The following is a 24,167-nucleotide window of genomic DNA, read 5'->3' as shown; positions in this document are numbered from 1 at the left end:
TACTGTGCTCAGGAGCGTTCCCTGGGTTTCTTGCAGATAAGGAAGCAGTGGAGAAGATTCAGAGGCAAGCAACCAAGATGGTGAGTGGTGGGTGTAGAATGTTCTCTATGATTATAGATTGAGGGTGTGTGTGTGTGTATTGCAGAAGTTGGGTGACAGGAGAAAATAGAGGATATGATAGAAACATGTAAATTACTTTAAAGGTTTTATGTAATTAATGGATGATAACAGGTCATCCCTGGAAGTCGAGGAAATGTGTGGTTAGTAGAAGCATGAGGACTAGATTTTTTGCTTGGAGAATTGTGAATGAATGGAGTGAGTAGCTGAAGTCAGTTTTTAGCATGGGTTCAAGGAGAGGTGTGATAGATTGTGTGGGTAGTTTGTGTCTCCCACAATGATTCTTTTGATACCACAGAAGTGCCTGTACAATCATAATAATAATATCAGCTCACATTTTATCAGAATCTGCAAGGGAATTGGCATTGTGTCTGACTAGGCTCTTTTAATTTAAGTCTCAGCACTGGTATAGTTCCAAAGGAGTTCAAATAGGGAAAATAATTCCTTTGCATAAGAGAGTTTCTAAGACTGCAGAAGCAAATTATAGACCAATCAGTATCTCAGGACTGGTGGTAAGAGTACTGGAAAAATTGATAAAAAGAGAATTCAAGAGTGGATAAGAATATGACAGTCTATGAGGGGGCAACATGGCTTTGTGAAGGAATGGCCATTCTTTAGTAATTTACTAACTTTTCATAATAAAGCCTCAGCTGAGTTGGATAAAGGGAATTGCAGCAATATGGTTCTGCTGGATTTTGCAAAGGCATTTGACCAAATGTCACATGAAACTCTGTTATGCAAATTAGAACAAATGGATCTAACAGATAAGCTTAGGTGTTGATGGTTATTCATGACTTATTTTTCACGGTATTAACAACACCACACACTTTTTTCACAAAAAATCTTTTAATGCTTATATTTCGCTGATTTTCAACTCAGCATCATCAGAGCACAACGCACTTGTACATGCGATAGTGAGTGAGTGAAACAATATAATTGCAAAAGACAAAAGATCTAAAGTCCAATTTTTGGCACCCTCTAACAAAAAAAAAAAAAAAAAAAAAAAAAAAAAAAAAAAAAAAAAAACAGCTATGCAGGAGTTATTCTTAGGATAACCATCTCCCAAATTTTTGGCAAATTAATGCAACCATATTTGTTAAGGTTGGGAGAATTCTTCAAAGCCATTGCTGACTCAAAACATAAAATTTCAGATCTATAATGCCTCCTAAATAACACATTCGTTTTCCTCCATCTAATCCTGTGTTAAGGAGTGTCCAAAGCGTGGTCTGCAAGTCCCGACTTGCCATAGTAATAGTAGCGAATGTATCTTTCATGTTCTTCCAGGCGGATGTTCACTGATCTTCCTGTTTGCCCATAATAGGCCAAGTCACAGTCACAAGGAACTTCATACACTCCTGGGTGTGTTAAAGGGTGAAGTTTATCATTAGGCAAGCGGATCAGAGTTGCCAGATTGACATGAGGTTTGAAAGTGGTACGAAGGCAATGTTTCAAGAAAACTTTGGTTATCTTTTCCGATGATATAGGAAACAGAAAAGGTCATGTTGTATTCTTGTGTATTAGGGGAAGGCAGAGTAATGGGCCTATGTAGTATTTTATCTATTTTGTAGGGATTGTAGCCGTTGGCTAAGAACGTATGGCACAGATATTGGAGTTCTGTGGTCAGAGTTGTATCGTTAGAACAAATGGCTCTGTGTGTAAGTGTTTTTAAAATGCCGTACTGTTGGACTGGATGATGATATGATTGTTTATGTAGGTATCTTCCTGTGTGTGTGTAGGTTTTCTGTAAATAGAAAAAGATAGTGATCCATCTGAAAGGCAGGTGACTAATGTGTCAAGAAATGGTAAGCAGTTATTTGATTCTTTTTCTACTGTGAAGTTGATTTTGAGATGCTGGCTGTTTAGGTTGGGGACAAATGCATCCAAAGTGTCTTGTCCATGGGGCCAGATGGCAAACACCTCATCTACATAGCATAACCACTTTGTGGCTTGTATGTAGCTGTGGTAAGTACTTTGTTTTCAAAGTGTTCCCTGTAAAAATTTGCTAACGGGGGAGAGAGGGGGGGGGGGGAACCCATAGCAGTACCATTAATCTGTTTGTAGAATTTTCCTCCCCTTGTAAAGTAACCTGCATTCATGGTAAATTTAAATAATTCAAAAATATCAGGGGGAAATTTAGACTTGATGAAATCAAGAGTGTCTATAAGTGGTACATTGGTAAATAAGGAGGTGACATCGAAACTAACCATTATGTCTGAATCTTTTAGGATTAGATTTTTAACCAAAAAGTAGAGGAGTTGCTAGTAGGGGGGGGGGGGGGGGGGCAAGCGACTTGGCTAAATGCTGGGCCAGTTTATATGTGGGACTATCTATGCTATCGACTATGGGACGTAGGGGGGGATATTAGTTTTGTGGCTTTTTGGTAATCCATAAATACGGGGTGGTTTAACATGAATTGGTTTATTTTCCTGATGATTTCTTTGGGCCATGATGTCGCTTTTTTTCAGTAATTTTCGGACTTTTTTCTTTTGAGACATCGTAGTATCTTGATATATAATTTGATACGTGGAATAGGAGATCTTGCATTTTTCTGTTATACTCTTCTTGATTCATGATAACTGTTGCATTTCCTTTATCGGCTTTTTTAATAATAATAATATTTTTATTATTATTATATAACTTTTTTAGGGCAGTTATTTGCTTATGTGGCATATTGCTTTTTGGAGGCTTACCCTTGTTTAGAACACTTGCTATATATCTAGTCACACGTTATTGGTCGTTGCTGGTGGAAGATCGTGGATACCCTGTTCTACTTTCATCATGATTTCTAGTTTAGGAATTTGTTTGGGCGTGACAGCAAAGTTACGTCCCAGAATGAGAGCATTCTTGGCTTCTTCAGTGAGTGTTTCTGATGACAGGTTTACGACCACATGTTCTAGTCGAAGTTGCGGTCGGGACTTTGTATGTTGGCGGTGTTGTAGGAGTTCATATTTCTTTAGGTGTTTGCTTTTTACTTTTGTGAATTCTTTTTTTGCTGCAACTTCGAAGATGTGCTGTAGGACAGTCCACATTTCAGGATTTAACATGTTGATTAGTTCTTGTTGTAGAGCTGTTTAGCTTACTAAGCTCTAAGCGAGTAGCGGCGATTTGTTCTCGGAGAAGCACTAAACTCGCCTGTCGATAAATACGATGTGCCTTTACCAAGTGTAACTTTTCTTTGAATTTCAGAAAAGAAGGAATGATATTGTGGTCGCGGCATCGTTTAAGGAAGGCTAACCTGTTCAATTTTCTAGACAATTTCAGTTTCGACTTACCGAACCGTCGCACTTTGTATACTATATCTTCTCCGTGCAGAATCATCAACCAGAATTATCATGAATTAAGAAGAGTATAACAGAAAAATGCAAGATCTCCTATTCCACGTATCAAATTATAGATAAGCTTAGGTGTTGATGGTTATTTGTGACTTATTTTTCATGGTATTAACACCACCACATACTATTTTTCACAAAGCTGTTTAATTTAGACTTGATTTAATGAAGTCTAAATTTCCCTCTGATATTTTTGAATTATTTAAATTTACCATGAATGCAGGTTACTTAACATGAGGAGGAAAATTCTACAAACAGATTAATGGTACTGCTATGGGTTCCCCCCTCTCTCTCCCGTTAGCAAATTTTTACATGGAACACTTTGAAAACAAAGTACTTACCACAGCTACATACAAGCCACAAGTGTGGTTATGCTATGTAGATGATGTGTTTGACATCTGGCCCCGTGGACAAGACACTTTGGATGCATTTGTCACCTACCTAAACAGCCAATATCCCAAAATCCACTTCAAAGTAGAAAAAGAATCAAATAACTATTTACCATTTCTTGACACATTAGTCACCCACCTTTCAGATGGATCACTGTCTTTTTCTATTTACAGAAAATCTACACACACACACAGGAAGATACCTGCATAAACAATCACATCATCATCCAGTTCAACAGTACGGCATTTTAAAAACACTTACGCACAGAGCCAGAGCCATTTGTTCTAATGATACAACTCTGACCACAGAACTCCAATATCTGCACCATACATTCTTAGCCAACAGCTAAAATCTCTACAAAATACTACATAGGCCCATTACTCTGCCTTCCCCTAATACACAAGAATACAACATAACCATTTCTATTCCCTATATCATCGGAAAAGATAGCCAAAGTTTTCTTGAAACATTGCCTTCGTACCACTTTCAAACCTCATGTCAATCTGGCAACTCTGATCAGCTTGCCTAACGATAAACTTCACCCTTTAACACACCCAGGAGTGTATGTAGTTCCTTGTGACTGTGACTTGGCCTATTATGGAAGATCAGTGAACATCTGCCTGGAAGAACATGAAAGATACATTCGCTACTATTACTATGGCAAGTCAGGACTGACAGACCATGCTTTGGACACTCCTTCACACAGGATTAGATGGAGGAAAACGAATGTGCTATTTAGGAGTCATTATAGATCTGAAAGGTTATGTTTTGAGTCAGCAATGGCTTTGAAGAATTCTCCCAACCTTAACAAATATGGTTGCATTAATTTGCCAAAAATTTGGGAGACAGTTATCCTAAGAAAACTTCTGTATAGCTTTTTTTTTTTTTGGTAGAGGGTGCCAAAAATAGGACTTTAGATCTTTTGTCTTTTGCAATTACATTGTTTCACTCAGTCACTGTCGCGTATACAAGTAAGTTGTGCTCTGATGATACTGAGTTGAAAATTCATAGAACAAATGAAATGAAACAAATGGACATTGGTTATGTGGATAAGAGAATGGTTGCTGGACAGATATCAAAAAATGGTATACAAAGAGCAGAATCAAGGCAAAAGCCGCTGACTAGTAGAGTGCCACAAGGTTCAGTGCTAGGACCAATACTGTTTAATTTGTACATAAGTGATATAGGAAATAACCTGAAAGGTTATTGCTGATGTTGAAAAATTACATAGAGCAATAGTGAATTATGACAATGTGTAGAGTTTTGCAGGATGATTTAAATGGGCTGTCAGTATGCGCAAAAGAAAATAGGTGTAAGTTTAATGCAGAGAAATGTATACAGTTTGGAATAAACAGATTAAAAGTCATGTACCACATTGGTGATATCGTACTCCAGTAAGCAGATGAAGCTAGGGATTTATGGGTGAGTATAGACAGAGTTGAAATTTAGTTGACATATTGCTTAGGTAGCTAATAAGATTACTTGACTATTGAAGACCACACTAACAAGTAGAGAAGAGGAAGTTGTTATTCCTCTTTATAAGGTCTTGACACAACTAAGTCTGGATTACTGGGCTCGGGGTCTGGTCTTCTGGGTGTCTTTGGAATGAGGAAGTGGTGGAAAGGATTCAGAGACGAGAAACTAAGATGGTGTGTGGCATGGCACATGTCCTATGAGGATAGATTGAAGATGTGTGGACTGTAGAAAAGTTGGTTGATTGGCAAAACAAAGGATAAAACAGAAACATGGAAACAAGGATTTTATGATTGATGAAGGGGAAATATTTAAGCACATGGCTAGGGAGAGGGAAGAACAAGAGGTCATCCCTGGAAGTTGATTAAAAGTGTGGTTAATAGGGGTATGAGGACTAGATGTTTTTGCTTGGACAGTTGTGATTGAATGGAATGGGTTACAGTTGCTAGTGCTTTGTATGTTAATTGGTTCAAGGAAAGGTATGATAGATTATGTGGATAGTTTGGGTCTCCTGTGATGAGTCTTCAGACTCCATGGAGGTGCCCTGCAATAATAATAATAATACAATAATTACACTAATAATAATAAAGGTGGTAATTATTGTATTATTATTATTATTATTGCAAGGGCACCTCCATGGAGTCTGAAGACTCATCACCGGAGACCCAAACAATCCACACAATCTATCATACCTTTCCTTGAACCCATTAACATAATAATGACATAACTTGAACCCAATAACACATCTATGGAGTCTGAAGACTCCATGGTGGTGCACTTGCAATAATAATAATAATAATAATAATAATAATAATAATAATAATAATACAATAATTACACTAATAATAATAAAGGGGGTGCTTAAGGGTCAAAGCTGTATAACTGAGAGGAGACATCCACATAGCCTTTAAAGGAATGCGAAGAACCGACCCAGGGCTTCTAATCTAATGTCCAATCCCCACCTTCTCGTGGTGCACCCTGTTGGGTATCTACTTGGATACTAAACGAGCGAGGATGGGCTGGCAATTTGGGATTTAGCCGACCAAATTGTATTCTTATTGGAATTAATCAAAATAAAAAATGATGTTACGATATGACAAAATTTCCTGCCGGCTGGGGCGTCGCCCGGTTAAACAAGGCCCCCGTTGTTTTCGCCAGGGAACCAGGGCAAACAGCGAAAAGTCAGCTACTGGAACAAATCTGAAAACAAACCCCAACTCAACATCACCAGAGTTAAAGATTGGTACTATCAACATAAGAAGATTGAATGGCAAAGAAATGGAGCTAGCTGAGGAATTAGATAAGTACCAGATCGACATAATAGGGGTGACAAAAACTGGTGAGATCTTTCTGAGCAATAAATACAAAATGTTATATGCAATGACAATCAAGGAAAAAAAGGAGTAGCCATAGTATTCAACACAAAATATAAGGCTAATCTTCTTGAATGGCAGTCAGTCTCAAGTAGAGTAATGTGGGCAAATATCAGAATTGGGAACTGGACAATGAGACTTATTTGTGCCTATGGTCCCACAGAAGGTTCTACTAAGGTAGAAGTGGAGGAATTTTTTGAGGCTTTAGAAAAAGCAACTGACACAATGAAAAAGGAAAAGTTGGTCCTTGTTGGGGATCTAAATAGCAGAGTAGGAAATGATTGTGAGACATACAAAAATATTTTGGGAAAATTTGGAGAAAAGAGCAAAGCTAATAATAATGGCAAATATCTGTTGGATTTCTGCTCAGGACATAGCCTGGTTATTACTAACACCATGTTCCAACATAAAAATGTGCACAAATTCACATGGAGAGAAGAGGCAAGGAATAAGAAAAGTCTCATTGACTATGTTATTGTTGATAGTGATGTTTTCTCCCTGGTGAAGGACACCAGAGTGTACAGAGGATTTGAAATTGGAAGTGATCACTATTTAGTCTTGAGCAAGATAAAATCGAATTTCATTTTGAAAAGAATGACACGTAAGAAAGTTTTAAAGCGAATAAAAGTTGAGCAGCTCTCTCACATGTGAACTGTAGACTAAAATACACAAAGATTATTGAAGAAAAAATGAAAGAGTTTGAGAACAGGAATCAAACCTCGGAGATTCGGTGGCAAACTCTGAAGAAAACATTGACTGATTCTGCCAGAGAGGCATGTGGTGAAGTTGTCTGCAAGGATAAAAAAATCAGAACTCCTTGGTGGACAAAGGAAGTTCAAGAGGCGGTGAAGGAAAAGAAGAAAGCATATCAAAAGTTCCTGTCAAATAAGTCAGCTTGTGCTCTTAGAGAATACAGAGACAAATGCAAGAATGCTAAACACTGTAAAACTAGCTAAACAAAAGTCATAGGAGGACTTTGGCAAGAATATAGAAAATAAATATCAAGAAGGTGGCAAAATATTCTGGAGGTTGTTGAAGAAGCTTAGGAATGGAGGAAAGAGTGCTGTAAAAGGAGTTAGAGATGATAAAGGTGACATGAAAACAGGAGAAAAAGATATCCTTGAAGTATGGAGTAATTACTTTGAAAAACTGCTAAATGAAACAAGCAGTGATGACAGCACAGTGGTAAAAAAAACCAGGCATGCAGTCAGGAATACATATCCATACTTGAAGTAGAAAAAGCCATCAAAGGCTTGAAATGTGGAAAGACAGCAGGAGTAGATGATATTGGACCAGAAATGCTGAAGTATGGCGGTATAAAAGTCTTACAGTGGCTGCACTGCATAGAATGCCTGGACAGAGGGACAAATTCCCGATGATTGGAGTAGAGCTCTCATAGTACCCATATATAAAAAGGGAAATAAAACTGAATGTGAGAATTACAGAAGCATTTCCCTACCGAGTGTTCCTGGCAAGATCTATGCAAGTATACTTGAGAAAAGGTTGAGAAGAATTGTGGAAGAAAAGCTTGGTGAAGAACAAGCTGGATTCAGGCCAAATAGAGGCTGTCAGGATCAGATCTTCACTTTACGACAAATAGTTGAGAAAGCATGGGAATATAACAGAGATCTGTATTTAAGTTTTGTCGATTTGGAAAAGGCATATGACAAGATGCCAAGAGAGAAGCTATTCAATACGCTACAGTTATATGGTGTCAATGGGACATTATATCATGCAATACTTAGTCTTTATTTGAGTTGTAAGTCAGCAGTTAGAATTGAAGGAAGTACAGGAAGATGGTTTAATGTTAAATCTGGTGTGAGACAAGGATGTACATTATCCCCTCTGTTATTCATTATCTATATGGATCACATTATGAAGGAAAGTGGTATTAAACATGATATCAGAATTGGAGATGTTAATGTCAGCTCTTTGCTTTATGCATATGATGTTATACTTCTAAATAAATCCGCTACAAGTCTGCAAGATTCTCTGACTAAATTGAATAACTGTTGTAATAGATATGGTATGAAGGTCAGCAATAAAAAGACAAAGACAATGAAAATAGGCAGAATCATTGAAAATGTCAACTGTGTTGTGAACGGAGAACCTGTGGAACAAGTAAAACATTTCAGCTACTACTTAGGCATAATTTTTAGTGAAGAGGGTAAATTTAATATGGAAATAGAGAACAGAATCAACAAAGCTGGTATGGTAGGAAGTCAATTGAATAAATTTATATGGAATAAGAGAGAAATTAGTCAGAACACTAAATTAGCTGTATACAAGACAGTGTTCAAACCAGTTTTAACTTATGGATCTGAGAGCTGGGTCAGAAGAAAAACACTTGACCAAAGACTAGAGACCGCAGATATGAGAGTCCTGAGAAAGATTAGAGGTCAGAACAGATGGCATCAATGGCAATATCATATTAAAAACGGGGATATTAGGAAAAAACTTGACATTGTCAACATCCAGGAATGCATTAGCAGCGCTAATCTCAGGTGGTATGGTCACTTAAACAGAATGGGCGAAGAAAGATTAGCAAAACAAGTGTTCTCTGCCAGGTTGGCAGCAAAACGACCCAAAGGAAGACCAATATATAGGTGGATTGATACGGTACAAAATGCCTTAGACGATAGAAATATAAGATCTGATAATGTTGGAGTCTTGACAAGTAACAGACTGATTTGGAGGAAAATTGTAGATTGGAAGTTAGTAATGATGTAATTTTTTTCATGTAGTACTGTCATATCCTGTACACCCCTTGAGGGTACATGGCAGGAATTTGATGATGATGATGATAATAAAGAAACATTACTTAAAATTTATTTAGTTTAAATTTATATTAAGATAATGAGTAAGAAGAGAGAAAAAAACAAGTATGTTAGAAATGGCAAATAGCTATGGATTAAATTAAATCACAGTATAATTAAAATAACAGATTTAAATGGGCGTTAATGTTAATAGCAAAATTAAAGGACTTATATTTATTTTTTGCATTCTTGGCATAATGACAGATAACATGATTGGAATTTTTTAAAGCTAATGTTTTCTAAGAGACGTTTTAGCAGAAATTTCAACAGATAGTTAATCTTCATGTGCAGGAACAACATGATATCATAAAGAAGTACATATTAAAGAAAAGAGTTTTGAAAGCAGCTTGTGTAATATGTAAATAAGACAGCTTAAAAAAATAAGATACAGCAAATTTAATTGCTGATATTGAAGACCAACTACTCATATTAAAATATAAAAATATGTTAAAGAATTAAAAGTGAAGATATTATGTCAAGAAATATACTTCGCAGTTAGATATACAAGCAACATAAAGTATGAAAGATCAACAGTTAGTATTAAATGCAGGTCAGCATAAAATTATAAAATGAAAGTTACAGATAATTTTTTTTTTAAATCAGTTATGTTTTCTTGTATATACCAAAAATAATACTGACAAAAAATAAATAAATCATGTAGAAAGGTGTATACAATAAGAGAGAAGATTTTTAATCCAAAAAAAAAAAAAAAGTAGGGGATGAAGATATGCATCTCATGTATAGTGATCATTTAATAAAAACCTTTAATGGTTGGGTTAAAAAAGAAAGAAAGAAAAAAAAAAAAAAAAGATGTCCCCTATATATTTATCATCATAATCAGAATATATTTCATAATAGTATAATGACAAATGTTAGTATGTAATATTCTTTCAAGTAGTGTTGCAAAGGAGAAGAGGACTATTGCCAATACAGAATGTCAACTGTGGACATTCTACTAATAATGAACAAAATGAAGAATAGACACACAACAGCTGAATTTGAAGAAAACTCATAGAACTTTCTGCAAATATACAAAAAAAAAAAAAAAAGTTGTGCAGACTGGTGCATCTGATGAAGTATTGTTTTAAACTAATTTTTAATGAAACAAGAAAAGGAAATTCTGGAGGACTATTACAAAATGTGAACAGAACAAATGAAATGAAAATAATAAAGAGTAAGTTAACTTGCTTTTTAACCCAGAACTGTTTTTGGCCTATGTATTTTTGGGCCCAAATCCTGGTTTATTCATCCCTCATGTTGAAACTGAAATTAGCTCAATTTAAATCAGAACTGAGATGGCGTGACAAATTTTAATAAACATCTACATAATAAGTTTCATCAAAATCCATCTGACAAGAATAGAGCTGTTTTATGTATGCAGACAGGTGAACAAAATGAACCTCATACATGATGGGATTGTGTGTTGCAGTTGTCTCCACATTCATTTGTGTTTTTTCATAGAGATACACAAGTAATAATAAGAATAAGGAGAATATCCATTTTAAAAGAATAATACAAAATAAAATTAGAGATAAAATTGTTCCACTTCAGGTGGTAAGATCGAGGCTTTGAATTATAGGATCAAACTGCATGACTGGAGTTGTGGTTAGGATGTTGGAGAGGACTTTTTTTTTGATAGTCAGCATGAGGTGTGTTAAAGAAAAGCTTGTTACCAATCTCCTTAAGTACTACAGGCAAGGTTACAAATACATTAGATGAAAAAGATGGATATACAGTAATATATTTAGAATCTGATATATCTCATATCAAATGATAATATATCATTTGATATATCATATGAGAAGTTGGTAATTAAGCTGGAATGGATGGACTTAGATAACAGATTAGAAACTAGGGATTTGCTGTTTTAGAGGCATCAGCAATGTGCATTGTCCCAGAGGAGGAGGACAGCAGTTAGTACATGATTGCTAAATGGCAGTGGGGCCAGTGCTGTTTAGCATGCATGTTAATGGATAATGTTTTAATGGAGTTATGCATTTATTTACAGATGATGCAAAGCTAAGGAGATCCATAAGGAGTAAAGCAGATACCGTGGCTTTACAAGAGAAACTGAAAAGCAAGGATGGAGTTCAGAGCACAACTAGTGGGGAATATCTTGCAGGAGGTTGAGTTAAGGGATCTGAGGTGGTGGGGAGAATAGACAAGGGCCTAAAATTTAGGGAATATGTTACTAAAAGGATTTTGACAATGACATTGAGGACAATGGAGTGTAAGAGTCAGGAGGCTATGGTTCTCTTGTTTTAGATTATTGATCTGTTTGTCTGTAGATTACTGTGTACAGATTTGGTATGCAGGTTTTCAAAGGGAAAAAGGATATATGCTGGAAAGGGTCTCTAAGATAACTGAATAAGGTAGTTCTGGAATTTTGATTAAAAAAAAGGGGACTGAGGAAATGAAATTTTGCACAGACACGTGGACAGAATAAGGAGAATATAATATGAATGAGACATATAAGTTATGTAAGGTACTATTAATGAATTAACACAGAAGAGATTATTAACAGAATGGAGAAAGCAAGACAGGGACAAAATAGGAGACCATCCCTGGAAGATGTATATAAGGATAACATGAGCAGGAAAGCGAATTACTATATAAGATTGTCGTGGGTGTGAAAACAGTGACCGAGTTTAAAGAACAGTTTGATGAGGTGTGACTGTTCTGTCCAACCACAGATGAGAGCCCTTCGAACTTCTGCACATGACAGAAGAAGGCAAATCCATTCTTATAACAGGGTAATCAATATTTCTGCGGGATGAGTGTTTATTGTTATATATTGGAAAATTAGCTTTTATGAAAATTCTAGTTTTTAAATTATTAACTATTTTGCTTGTACAACAGTTGGAAAATTTTATGTGATAAAGCACGTGATTTTGTGTTAGTGACAAATTCCTACATCGCCTTATTCCTTTCTCTCCTTCAACAAGAACTCACTCTTCTTGGCAATCTACCAGTCAGGGATCTGGCATCTGTGGTTGGACAGTAAGATTTATCAAGTCCTTGCATTAATATTATAACACAAATAATATTAATATCATTAACGTAACATTAATAACAATGTTCTGGAAACCAATGAAGTCCAAAACATGAGAACTGCCTAAAGAACTAGATCAATTTATACAAGCACTTTATTAAATAGATAAAGTATATAATCTACATTACAGGCTAAAAAAAACTTTTGAAAAATTAACAGCAATATTTTCTCACAATTTTCTGCAACAATATTTCTGAAAAAAAAAAAACTAATTTTTAACAAAAAAAGAAAAAACTTTTTTTTTACACTGAATGATAACAGATAATACACAAAGTGGGAAGTAACTACTTACCACATGCTTATTCTTCACATTGGTACTTGCCTACAAAAAATTAAAAACTTATGAAAAGAAAGTAAAAAACTGACTTATTAGAAATGCTACTATCTCTAATAGAACTAATTCCATAGCAATAATCAAGTACCATAAATAAGAGACAATTATCAAAATTTTGATGAGTTCTACAGGTGTACAAGAGACTCAAGAGTTTTAAGCGACATACTAAACATTAAACATATTTAAATTCCTATCAAATCCAATGCAGATTGTCCATATTCATTGGTGCTAGCCAAGGCAGATGTCCTTCATAAGTTCAGCAACTATCAGTGGCGGCCAGTGAAAATTTTAAGTGGGGCTGCTGCATATACAAAATAAAAAAAATTCTTTTTTTCCTAATCAGTAACCAATTTATTAATAAATAGATTTACATATTAAAAAATTGCTTTATTAAAAATATTTCACCCTCACCACAAACACATGCCAATAATAAAAGTTTTGTATCTCACAGAAATAACACGCGCAAGCATACAATTTATCTGTAGCAACACTGCTCGTTGAGCAGTGTCGGATTCACTTGTTACATACAGTGACAAGTGCAAATGAATATCAGCAAGTCTAGCTGCAATTGGCCAAACACAGTAATTCCGACACTGCATTAAATCGAACTGCATTTGTTTTGTGTTACAGTAATTTTTTCATGTAATGATAGTTGAAAAAATATAATTCTTTTCATATTTTCAACAGTGACAGTCATCATAATTCAGCCTAGTATCTATAATAAATAAATAATTATATGTTATTTTAACAGAATAAAATAAGATTTACCAAAAATATTTCACCCTCACCACTAACACACACCAATAATAAAAGTTTCGTATCTCACAGAAATAACGTGTGCATGCATACAATTTATCTGTAGCTACACTGCTCAGAGAGCAGTGTCAGATTCACTTGTTACGTGCATTGAGAAGCACAAAGAATATCAGCGAGTCTAGCTGCAAATGGCCGAATGTGATAATTCTGACACTGTATTAGATCGCAGTGCATTTGCTTCATAATCTAAAGCATTAATCGAACAATTCCAATTATTAACCATTCAATCAATGTCGAAACATAAACTGTAATCTTTAACATGTTGTATTGCATTTATATAATGTTGTAAGCATTGTTGTTATAATTTATAAACCCAAACAAAATTTAATTTTTTCATTTTTTCCTTGCAAGGAAAAAATGAAAAAATTTGTTTGTCTTCTCGTGTTCTAGAGGAACACAAGAAGACAAACAAAGAACTAATCAAAAACTATGTGATCCTCACTTTAACAGTTTACTCGCCTTTCTAACAGACATCACACACACACCAAATGAATGAACTCAACGTGAAGTTACAGGGACGTAACCAAACAATCTCAGATTTAGTTGGACACCTAGATTGGTTCATAAGTCAACTGAAGGTTTTTAAATTCGCCCTAGTCAGTGGAAACTTGGTACATTTCCCTTCTTGAAGGGAGTTGATGAAGGAGAGCCATGACATTGACTTCAAGTTTTCTGTGCCAATGTTAGACCAACTTCTGGAGCAATTCAGTATGCGATTTTCTGACTTCAGTGACATGCGGCCACAACTGACATTATTTAACAACCCAATGAAATTCGACATTTCAGAGCAGCATGACACTATTCAATTGGAGTTGTGTGACCTTCAAAGTGACCCCTTTTTCCAGTCAAGGGTGGAGATAGGCATTGACTTTGGAAACTGGTACCAAGAGAAAAATATCCTGCATTGAGTGATTTCAGCTTGAGAATTGCATCTATGTTTGGAAGCACATACATATGTGAATGCACTTTCTCAACTATGAGGGTGGTTAAATTGTCACAAAGAAGCTGACTGATGGTGACTACCTTCAGGATTTGTTATGAATATCGTCATCATCATTGTTGAAAATCGACTTTGATGAACTTGTTGCCACACATGAACAACCACAGTGTTCTCATTAAGTTGTGTTACATGTAAAAAAACCAGAAATATGTAATTAAATTTAATTTAATAACTTATATTTAAATCAATCAAGTACTTTAAATACAGGGGTACTCCTAAACTGAAGCAGGCAAAATAGCTGTAATTATAATAATCAATCAAGTATTTTATATTGTTCTCCCAGTAGTAAAATGATTTAACAAATGTAGTAATTCAATACCTATAACTATTGCCTTGAAAAAAATGCAGAGTTTATTTTTATTTAAGTTCTGTCTAAAAGTGTGCAGCCCTTGACGCTACCACTCATCATATATTGGCCCTCATATAGAATGAAGTTGGCCACACCTGACCTATAGCATCTCTGATCACGCCTGGTTTTGCAGATTATCCATAAACAGTGTTTGGGAAGTCTGATGCTTTTCCAATCAAAATCTGCTGGCTCTTCAAAGCCCAAATGAAAACATCACACTTACTTACCTTACTGAACAAATGACACTTCACTTCAAAACTAAAGTAATTCATTTTAAACAACTGGAGCCACTGAGGCTTCTGCTTGGAGCAAATAAATTATGTCAGTTAATTAATTAAGATATTTATTTCTTGTCGATAAATTTATACATTATTTACACGACTTTAAATTTTTCAGGAAATGGCAACGTATACTAAAATATTAATTCAAAAACTTTAATCAATACCATAAATTAAAGATACCAAGAAATTATATATTTGGTTTAATCCTTGATCCAAGTGTAAGCAAACAAAGTTTGCACCTGAAATATAATCCGGACTAATAATAAGGTGTGACACCTTTTGGAAACTCATATATGAAAATATGGCTTCTGCATTACTTCAACTTATCACCTCTGGGTCTGGCTCCCACTGACAAAACCTCAATAAAGGTCAAAACCGGTCTGGGTAGTGACCGTTCCCATAATGCATAGCATTATACATATTTATACATTAGACCCATAAGAATATGTGCTTTGCATTATGGGATACTAAGGCAAGTGATGTGAAGTAATTAGTTTCTATATATGAGTTGCCCTAGTCATGATTACATTTCAGGTGCAAACTTTGTTTACTTACATTTTGATAAAGGATTAAACCAAGTATAAGTATATAATTTCTTGGTATCTTTAATTTATTAGTATAACCAAACGGAAAAACTTCCAACAACTTTAATCAATACCTTCCAATATTGCGTTTATATAATGCTGTAAGCATTGTTATTATTTATAAACACAATTATAAATTATGTTTATAAATAAGACATGGGAACATAAAACTATGATATGCATGCAGGCACTAACAATGAGCAAATGAGGTTGAAGAAGGCAACTGGCATTGGTCCTAGAGTCCTAAAGGTGACCCCTAGCAAGCTAAATTGGGTTTTCTTGGCTTTTGGGCTGATGTTCTTAGGATGCAAGCTTCCCAAAGTTTTTAATTAATATTTTAGTATACATTGTCATTTCCTGAAAAATTTAAAGTCATATATATTTATTTATTTACAGTCAATTCTGTCAATTGAAGGAGACGTACAGACAGATATATTAAATCAGGTATAAGGCAAGATTGTCCACATGCTCCATTTATTTATAATTTATAATCATGTTATTACATAAAGTGGTATTAAAACTGATATTCAAATAGAAGATATTAAGATTAGTTCTTCACTCTATGCAGAGGATCACTAAGCTGGTACGGATGCTTAAATATTGATTATCACCTCATGTTTTTGCTTCAGAGAAAAAAACACAAATCTAGAGATAATAATTAAATAACTTTTTATAAAACTATTACTGATGTTTCATCTCTATCACACATTCTCATAAGCACAGGAATATGATAAGTACATGCATGTTTGTTTGCATAGGAAGGCAAACACAAAATCATTTCGAAACATCATATCCCTATCCTAACTGGTGCTCTCTATGAGTGTGGTAAGGGGATTTTGATCTCTCAGTGACATCTTCAAGATAATAGTCTGCCAGATTTTTCTGGTAGAGTGAGGCAGCCAAATTTGTTTAGCTCAGCGATCTGTGTATATATACACTACAGTGACTCTGGTACTGAGTCACTGTAGTGTAAATGTTTGACATATTTTATGTTCATCCATTTGAATGTTGGTTCTTCCAGTTTGACCAAAATGTAGCGTGCAGGAGAAAGGAATACCAGAGATGTTGGAATGATTTAGGTGATGGAGATGATATTTAGTAAACAGATGAGGTTAGCTTTGTGAAGTGCCCCAGATGTGAAGGATGGCTATGAATTTTACTGTGAGAATAATCCATGAAGAGAATGTTGTACTTTTAAAAATTTTCCATACGTCTTTAAGAATCTTTAAACAAAATAAATAATTGCTGTGACAATTTGATATGAAAATCAGCAAGAAAAGATTAATACCATGAAAGCAGGCAGGAATATAGAAAACACCAAACTTCATTCTCAGCAGTGAAATTACTCCATTGAGGCACAAATTCTAGTGAAAACGTTTCCTTAAATGATGGAAATAAATAATTTCCATAAGTACAGCTGGCCAACACAACTAAGGCAATAAGACTAGCAGCTTGTTGTAATGATGTTTACACTATAGCAAATACCATCACAACAAACTGGCTCATGAAAACAGTCAGGAGTCAGTGATGTCAAATGTCATTTGACATCACTGGATGTCATATGGTCACTGCCTCACCTCATAGGGTCTAGGAGTGAAGCCTTCTGCTAGAAGAGGTGGTAGAGTAGCAGATTCCCTTTCCACAGAGAGTTAGTAAGACAGTCACAAACATCCATGTCCATTGCAGGATTTGTATCTGCAAACCTCTTGGCTGGAGAGCAGATATGCTAACCACTCAGCCACCCACACTGGCTCATTATAATAAACTATTGAAAAGTCCTAACAAAGGTTCCATAGCCAAAATGCCATTTCAAAGGAATATACTATACCAAACTTTCTACAATAAACTATTTTTGAGCCCTATGAGTTTGTTACAGTGAGAGTTGATTGCAACATGCCTGTGAATTATGTTCTCTTGTCAGTCTACCTGTTTTGAAACAAAAAATATATATATATTGATTTTCATAGAGACAGACAGTCATAATTTCAGATAATTTCAAAATTGTCTTACCAACTTTTGCTGCTACAAACAGTCCAACCAAAACCAAAAATGAGATAGTTTATCAAATTATAACTCAAATACCAAATTTCAAAAAAATCTATTCACAAGATGAGAAATAACATGCACATGGATGGAAATACAAAATGAATTTAAGAGCTACTTCAGCATTTTAAAAAACAAATCTTAAAAAAAAAAGTGCATCTGTATATAAGAATAGAAGAGAAAACTAATAGTGCAATACATTTTTTTTCATAACAGACGTAGGAATCTGCTCAACATTATGGGAGGAGAAGATTCTTTGGGTGATTTAAAAAAAAAACGTTTATACCAATGTGGGTCCATGGTTAACTGGTATGCAGATACACCAGTTACAAGCAGGCAATTTCAAGTGGAGTGATGTGGAAACAGTAAACTGGACAAAGATTTATTTGTGCTTCCTATTAAAAAAGTGGAAGAACTTTTTGAGTCATTAGAAAATAGAGATGATGTAAAAAAGATTGGTCCCTGTTGCAGATCTAAACAGCAAAGTAGGAAATTATTACCAGACATCCTTTCCTTTAGTGTTAGATGGTGATCAGTATCATTTCAGACAAATTATGGAGACTACAACATGTTAAAAATAATTACTTTTCCTGATGTTTTGACCTTCACATTTATAATTAACCAGTTAATTATAAATAGGACTGTACATAATCCAGGATCTTAACTCTAATATAACAACTCTCATGTTAAATTAGGACACCACTTTTGATTTAATAAAACTACCTATATGAAATTGTTCTCTGATGATGTTATAAATAGAATATAGCTTTGATGTAGTTATTTTGTTTTATTTTTTATTTTCACTAGAGGTCAGGCCAGTAGAATAACCATTGAACCAGTAGAATAAGCATTGTCTCTTTGTTACTGTTTGAAATGTAGTATAGCTTGTTTCTGTGTGTGTGTGTATATATATATATATATATATATTCATTTTTCTAAATTAACTGACTTAAAACCCGAGAATTATAACACAATGACATTTATTTGAAAAAAACGCAACATGTTTCGTCAAGAATGACTTCATCAGGCGATAAGAACATAGAAAGATATTAAAAGACACAAAATTAACATTGACACACTCTAAAGCTATACAATTATAAAGCCATAATATTCGACTGTAAATTACAGTTATTATGAGCTTGAACTACAGTCCGAGTTAAAGTTCTATTGTTGTACACCTGTGCGTGTGTGGAATCACGCGATCTCCAGTATCTAATAGTAGAGTTGAAAGAGTCAGCCAAATTATAGCTAAGATTGTTATTCATGTGAAAAGGGTCCAAGATGATTTCTTTTGACTCGACAATGCAGAGCTCTACTTCATCATGGGAGATGTGTAGGTTTGAAGTTGATGGCCAGTTTATTTCATGTTGGTGGCTTTCGTTGTTCGTGTTTATTGAAAACAGGACATGGCTTGACAGAGCAGTTGCTCTGGTTCTCTTATAAGCAATGTCACGCTGGTCATTAGCCAAAAGAAATCATCTTGGACCCTTTTCACATGAATAACAATCTTAGCTATAATTTGGCTGACTCTTTCAACTCTACTATTAGATACTGGAGATCGCGTGATTCCACACACGCACAGGTGTACAACAATAGAACTTTAACTCGGACTGTAGTTCAAGCTCATAATAACTGTAATTTACAGTCGAATATTATGGCTTTATAATTGTATAGCTTTAGAGTGTGTCAATGTTAATTTCGTGTCTTTTAATATCTTTCTATGTTCTTATCGCCTGATGAAGTCATTCTTGACGAAACATGTTGCGTTTTTTTTCAAATAAATGTCATTGTGTTATAATTCTCGGGTTTTAAGTCAGTTAATTTAGAAAAATGAACATATCCCAACCCCGAGTTAACAGTACTAATCATATATATATATATATATATATATGCACATACTCCAGATGGTGACCTTAATACAAAGGCTGAAATGTCAGGAAATTGAAGTAATTATTGCTAACACGGTTGTAATCTCCAAAATTTGTACATATTATCAACATTTCCCAAAATACAGAAATGTTTGGGAACTTTTTAAGAAAGATGGTATTTTAAATATGGAAATAGATAACAGTATAAACCAAACTGGTATACTCAGAAACCAATAATAAGTAATAGTGTCCACTACTATCTGCAGTCCACCAAACTCCACCTACTCTTTTTAACAGAAACTCAAATCTCACCTTCCAAACTATACACTATTTAACTCCTTAACTCAAGGGTGGCGTCTGGGCATATATCTGCTCTGACATACCCTGCCAGAGAGCACCTAACCTAGAATCGTCCAACTTCGACTTCCTTTGGTTGAAAATATACCTCCCCCCCCAACTCAGTCAAATTCATCTGCTGTCTCCATTGCTCTCCTAATACCACCAACCACTCTGAGCTCTTTAATTTGCTCTCCTTAAAAGTTGATTTTTTCCAGTCCCACTCTCCTAACAGTGAAATCATCCTCCTAGGTGATTTTAATGTCCATAACACCAACTGGCTTTTTTCTTCCACTTCTTCAGATCCTACAGGCAGAGATGCTATAACATTTGCCATCAGTAACGACCTTACACAAATTGTTCACAAACCGACCAGAATACCAGATAACCTGAACCACTCCTCAAATACCCTAAATCTCCTCCTTACCAATGACCCTTCCAAAAATGCAGTGAATGTAGTGAGCCACCTGGGTAATTCTGACCACAACTGAGTGCTCATCTCTCCCCACTCCCCTCATGCATCAACACTTACAGTCACTCCCACAAAAGAGTAGTTTGGCATCATAACAGTGACAAATGGCACACCATCTGAGACTACTATGCTTCATTCCCATGGTTGGACTATTGTTTCCAGTCTTCCAATCCAAACATATCACCAAAGTAATCCTCACTGACATACATTCCCAACACTTCTCTGAACTGCTGTCCCCTATCTAAACCCTGGTTCTCCAAAAGATGTGCCAAGGCTGTACAAATGAAAAATCAGGCACAACTGGCTCAATATCAAGAATTCCATCCTCCTTCAATGGCTATATTGAATCCTGAAGCAAATGCAAGAAAATCATCAATGCTTCCAAAATGGAATTTCAATGGGCAAAAAGCAGGAAACTTGCAAACTGCCAAATGGCAGCCATGCCATTTGGTCTCTTGCCAAAGCAATTGGTCGTAACTTTTATCCTACACTATTCTCACCCCTATCATACCCAGATGGCTCAATTGCAACATCACCACCAAAAAGTTAATCTCCTGGCTTCACACTTTGCCTCCAATGCATTCATAACTGACAGTGGCAAATGCCCTACAGTCATTCCAAATGCCCAACATACAATGCCCCCTGTATCGTTTTACCAGAAAGAGATCATAAACCTGTTGTCTAAATTAGACACAAAAAAAGTCTCCTGGCCCTGATGGCATTCCTCCAATTGTCCTGAAGGTCTGTGCACCAGAACTAACTCCTATCCTATGCCATCTGTACATACTCTCTTACTCTACTGGTATATATCCAAAAGCTTGGAAATCAGCCTATATTCAACCCATTCATAAAAAGGGTGACAAATCGCTGCTATCTAACTACTGCCCTATCTCACACTCACCTCAGTCGTATCTAAAGTGATGGAAAAAACCATCAATTTTCAACTCCTACTCTACCTTGAAGGTATCCAGCTATTAAGTGACAACCAGTATGGATTCTGTCGATGCTGATCAACAGGAAAACTACTCTCCTACATATCATCCATCTCTGGACAAATACCATGAAAAATTTTCGCGAATCCCAAATTGTTGCACTTAATATCTCTAAATCCTTTGACCGAGTCTGGCAAAAAGGCTTACTATGCAAACTCCCATCATTTGGACTGTCTCAGGACTTCTGCAGACGGATTGCTAGCTTTCTGTCGGGATGTACACTATGTGAGATGGTAGATGGCTCCCTATCCTCTCACCATCCAACTAATGCTGGGGTCCCACATAAATTGATGACAGAAAGTGTTAGTAGCGAGAATGTCGCGGGGAAAATGAGTGCACGTTTGAAAGAGAGATGAAAAAATATTAAAAAATCAGTAAAAAAGAAAAAGAGCCATTTGAAAACCGTAACGGATGTTAAAAGGGATGAAAGTGAGGCAAGAGTGGTGGAAGGAAACGAAATTGAGAGAATGAATGAAACTAGAAATGGCATGACGCAGAAATTGAAAGTGAAAAAAATCGAAAGAATGAATGACAGCAAAAAAAAAATGAATGATGGCGAAAGTTGGACTGAAAGTACGGAAACAAAGAAAGATGAATGAGAGTGAAAATGAGAAGAATGATAGCGAAAGTTGGATGTATGTTGGACCGAAAGTATGGAAACAAAGAAGGATGAATGAGAGTGAAAGTGAGAAGAGGGGGTCGAGAGTTAGAAAGATTGAATGATAGAGAGAAGGTGTCGTGAGATTTGGAAGTTGAATTGGATTGGATGAGGCAAGAAATGAAATGGATGCGGAATGAAATTAACAGAATTCAGGTCAAAACAATGAAGAGGCACGAAAGAGTTAACGAAAGATGAGTGAGTGGCATTGTATGACGACTCCATTATTAAAGGTGTGCTAGAGGATAGAATGCATAAGGTATGTTTTCCAGGCGGTAAAATGAGTAGAGTGATTGAGGCATTAGATATAAGGCGGGAGCGAGCAAAAGAGTTAATAGTATTAATTGGTACAAATGATTTGAGAGAGGACAAAGAGCATGTCAGAATGGATATCAGGAGGCTGCTTGGAAGGATAAAAGAGAATAGTGTGACAGGAAGGGTAGTCAGTGTGTTGCCTAGGTATGACCGTGGTGAAATGAGGCAGAGAGCAAGGATTATGAATGATATGCTGGCTGAAATGTGTGAGGAGATGGGAGTACAGTTTATTAATGTGTGGAATGAGTTTGAGGGACGAAGTGAGCTGTATGGGAGCGATGGACTGCATTTGAGTGGTTATGGTGTGAGTCGCTTGGAGAGACTGCTGCTGGAAGGTAGAGAAGTGAATAGAAAGAATGAATCAGATCGAGAGGGGAGTGATGTGGAAGAACAGGAGAGTAAGACAGGAGAGATTGAAGAAGTGGATATGAATGGAGAAGTGAGTGGTATGAGTATAGGAAATGAGAGAATGGGTGTGCAAGAGGAGCAGGGAAATGGGGAGGCTCAGGGTGGATAGGCGAACACAGTGTGAGAAAGGTGGATGCTCCAAGAGGAGGTGAGAGCATGTGTAGGCAGGAAAGGAATGGGATGACTAGGGATCAAGAGGAAACAGTTGGAATTGAAAATGGTCCTAAAATGAAGAAGCAGAAAGGGAAATGGCCCCAGTCCAGCATGGAGATATCACATCGAGTGAGTGGTATCAGTGGAACTAGCTGTAGATCCATTGTATGGGAGCTGTTGAGAAATGAGCTGTTGTGTTTGTAAACAAATGCTAGAAGTATAAGAAACAAGGCAGATGAAATGGTTGTACTAATTGCGTCTGTTCACCCAAAGATTGTCGGAATAAGTGAGCATGGTTGGAAGAGGATGACATCCTGACAGGAATAGAGATGGATGGGTATGATGTGTTTTATGAGGATAGAAGGGATTAAAAAGGGAGGTGGGAGTGCTATTGATGGACATAACTCTTTCCTTACAAAGTAGAGATGCAAGACGGAAACAGTGCCAATGGTTTTGAGGCAGTATGGTGTGAGATAGAGGTGAATGGAATCAAATACTTGGTGGGATGTTGTTATAGATCTGGTAATGTGGATGGTGGTGATAGTGAAATGTATAGTCAAATTAGCCAAGCAAATAAGAAAAGGGTGATCATTATGGATGATTTTAATTATGGCAATATAGACTGGAATGATGAGACAGCAACTGGAAGTAAAGAAAATGAGTTTCTACTACCTCAGATAGTATGTAAGAGAGGGCACACGAGGATTAAGGGTCTTAGATTTGATCATTTCATCAGAGGATGTAATTATAAATGAGGTGTCAAACCATCCACCAATCGGTGAGAGTGACCATAAGGTGATTACCTGGGTGGTTGCCAGCAGTGCAAGGACCCCTGTGAGAAAAGGGTATATGTGGAACTACAAGGGGGGGGGGGGGTGATTATGAAGAGCTCAGGAGACAGCTTGCAGGTATAGTGTGGAATGAGGAGTTAGCTGGAAAAGAGATCAATGCAGCTTGGGGGATTTTCAGAAACTATCTAGTAGATGCAATGTCTAAATGTAAAAGAGA

The 24,167-nt window shown here is 36.0% G+C and overlaps 1 protein-coding gene across 1 annotated transcript in view; it reads right to left on the bottom strand.

Annotated features, from left to right (window-relative positions):
• LOC150110013 (uncharacterized) overlaps nucleotides 1-24,167 on the bottom strand; it is a 594,272-nt gene that overhangs the window by 104,954 nt on the left and 465,151 nt on the right. Inside the window, exon 12 of the mRNA XM_090390616.1 lies at nucleotides 12,843-12,872. Coding sequence (XP_090246742.1) covers nucleotides 12,843-12,872 — 30 coding nt within the window. The remainder of the gene's footprint in view (nucleotides 1-12,842; nucleotides 12,873-24,167) is intronic.

Source organism: Typopeltis vanoorti, chromosome 1 (assembly GCF_054136105.1).
Source record: "Typopeltis vanoorti isolate ZY-2024b chromosome 1, IOZ_Tvanoo_1.0, whole genome shotgun sequence".
NCBI classification, from domain to species: domain Eukaryota; kingdom Metazoa; phylum Arthropoda; class Arachnida; order Uropygi; family Thelyphonidae; genus Typopeltis; species Typopeltis vanoorti.
This window is presented reverse-complemented; position numbering and strand designations above follow the sequence as displayed.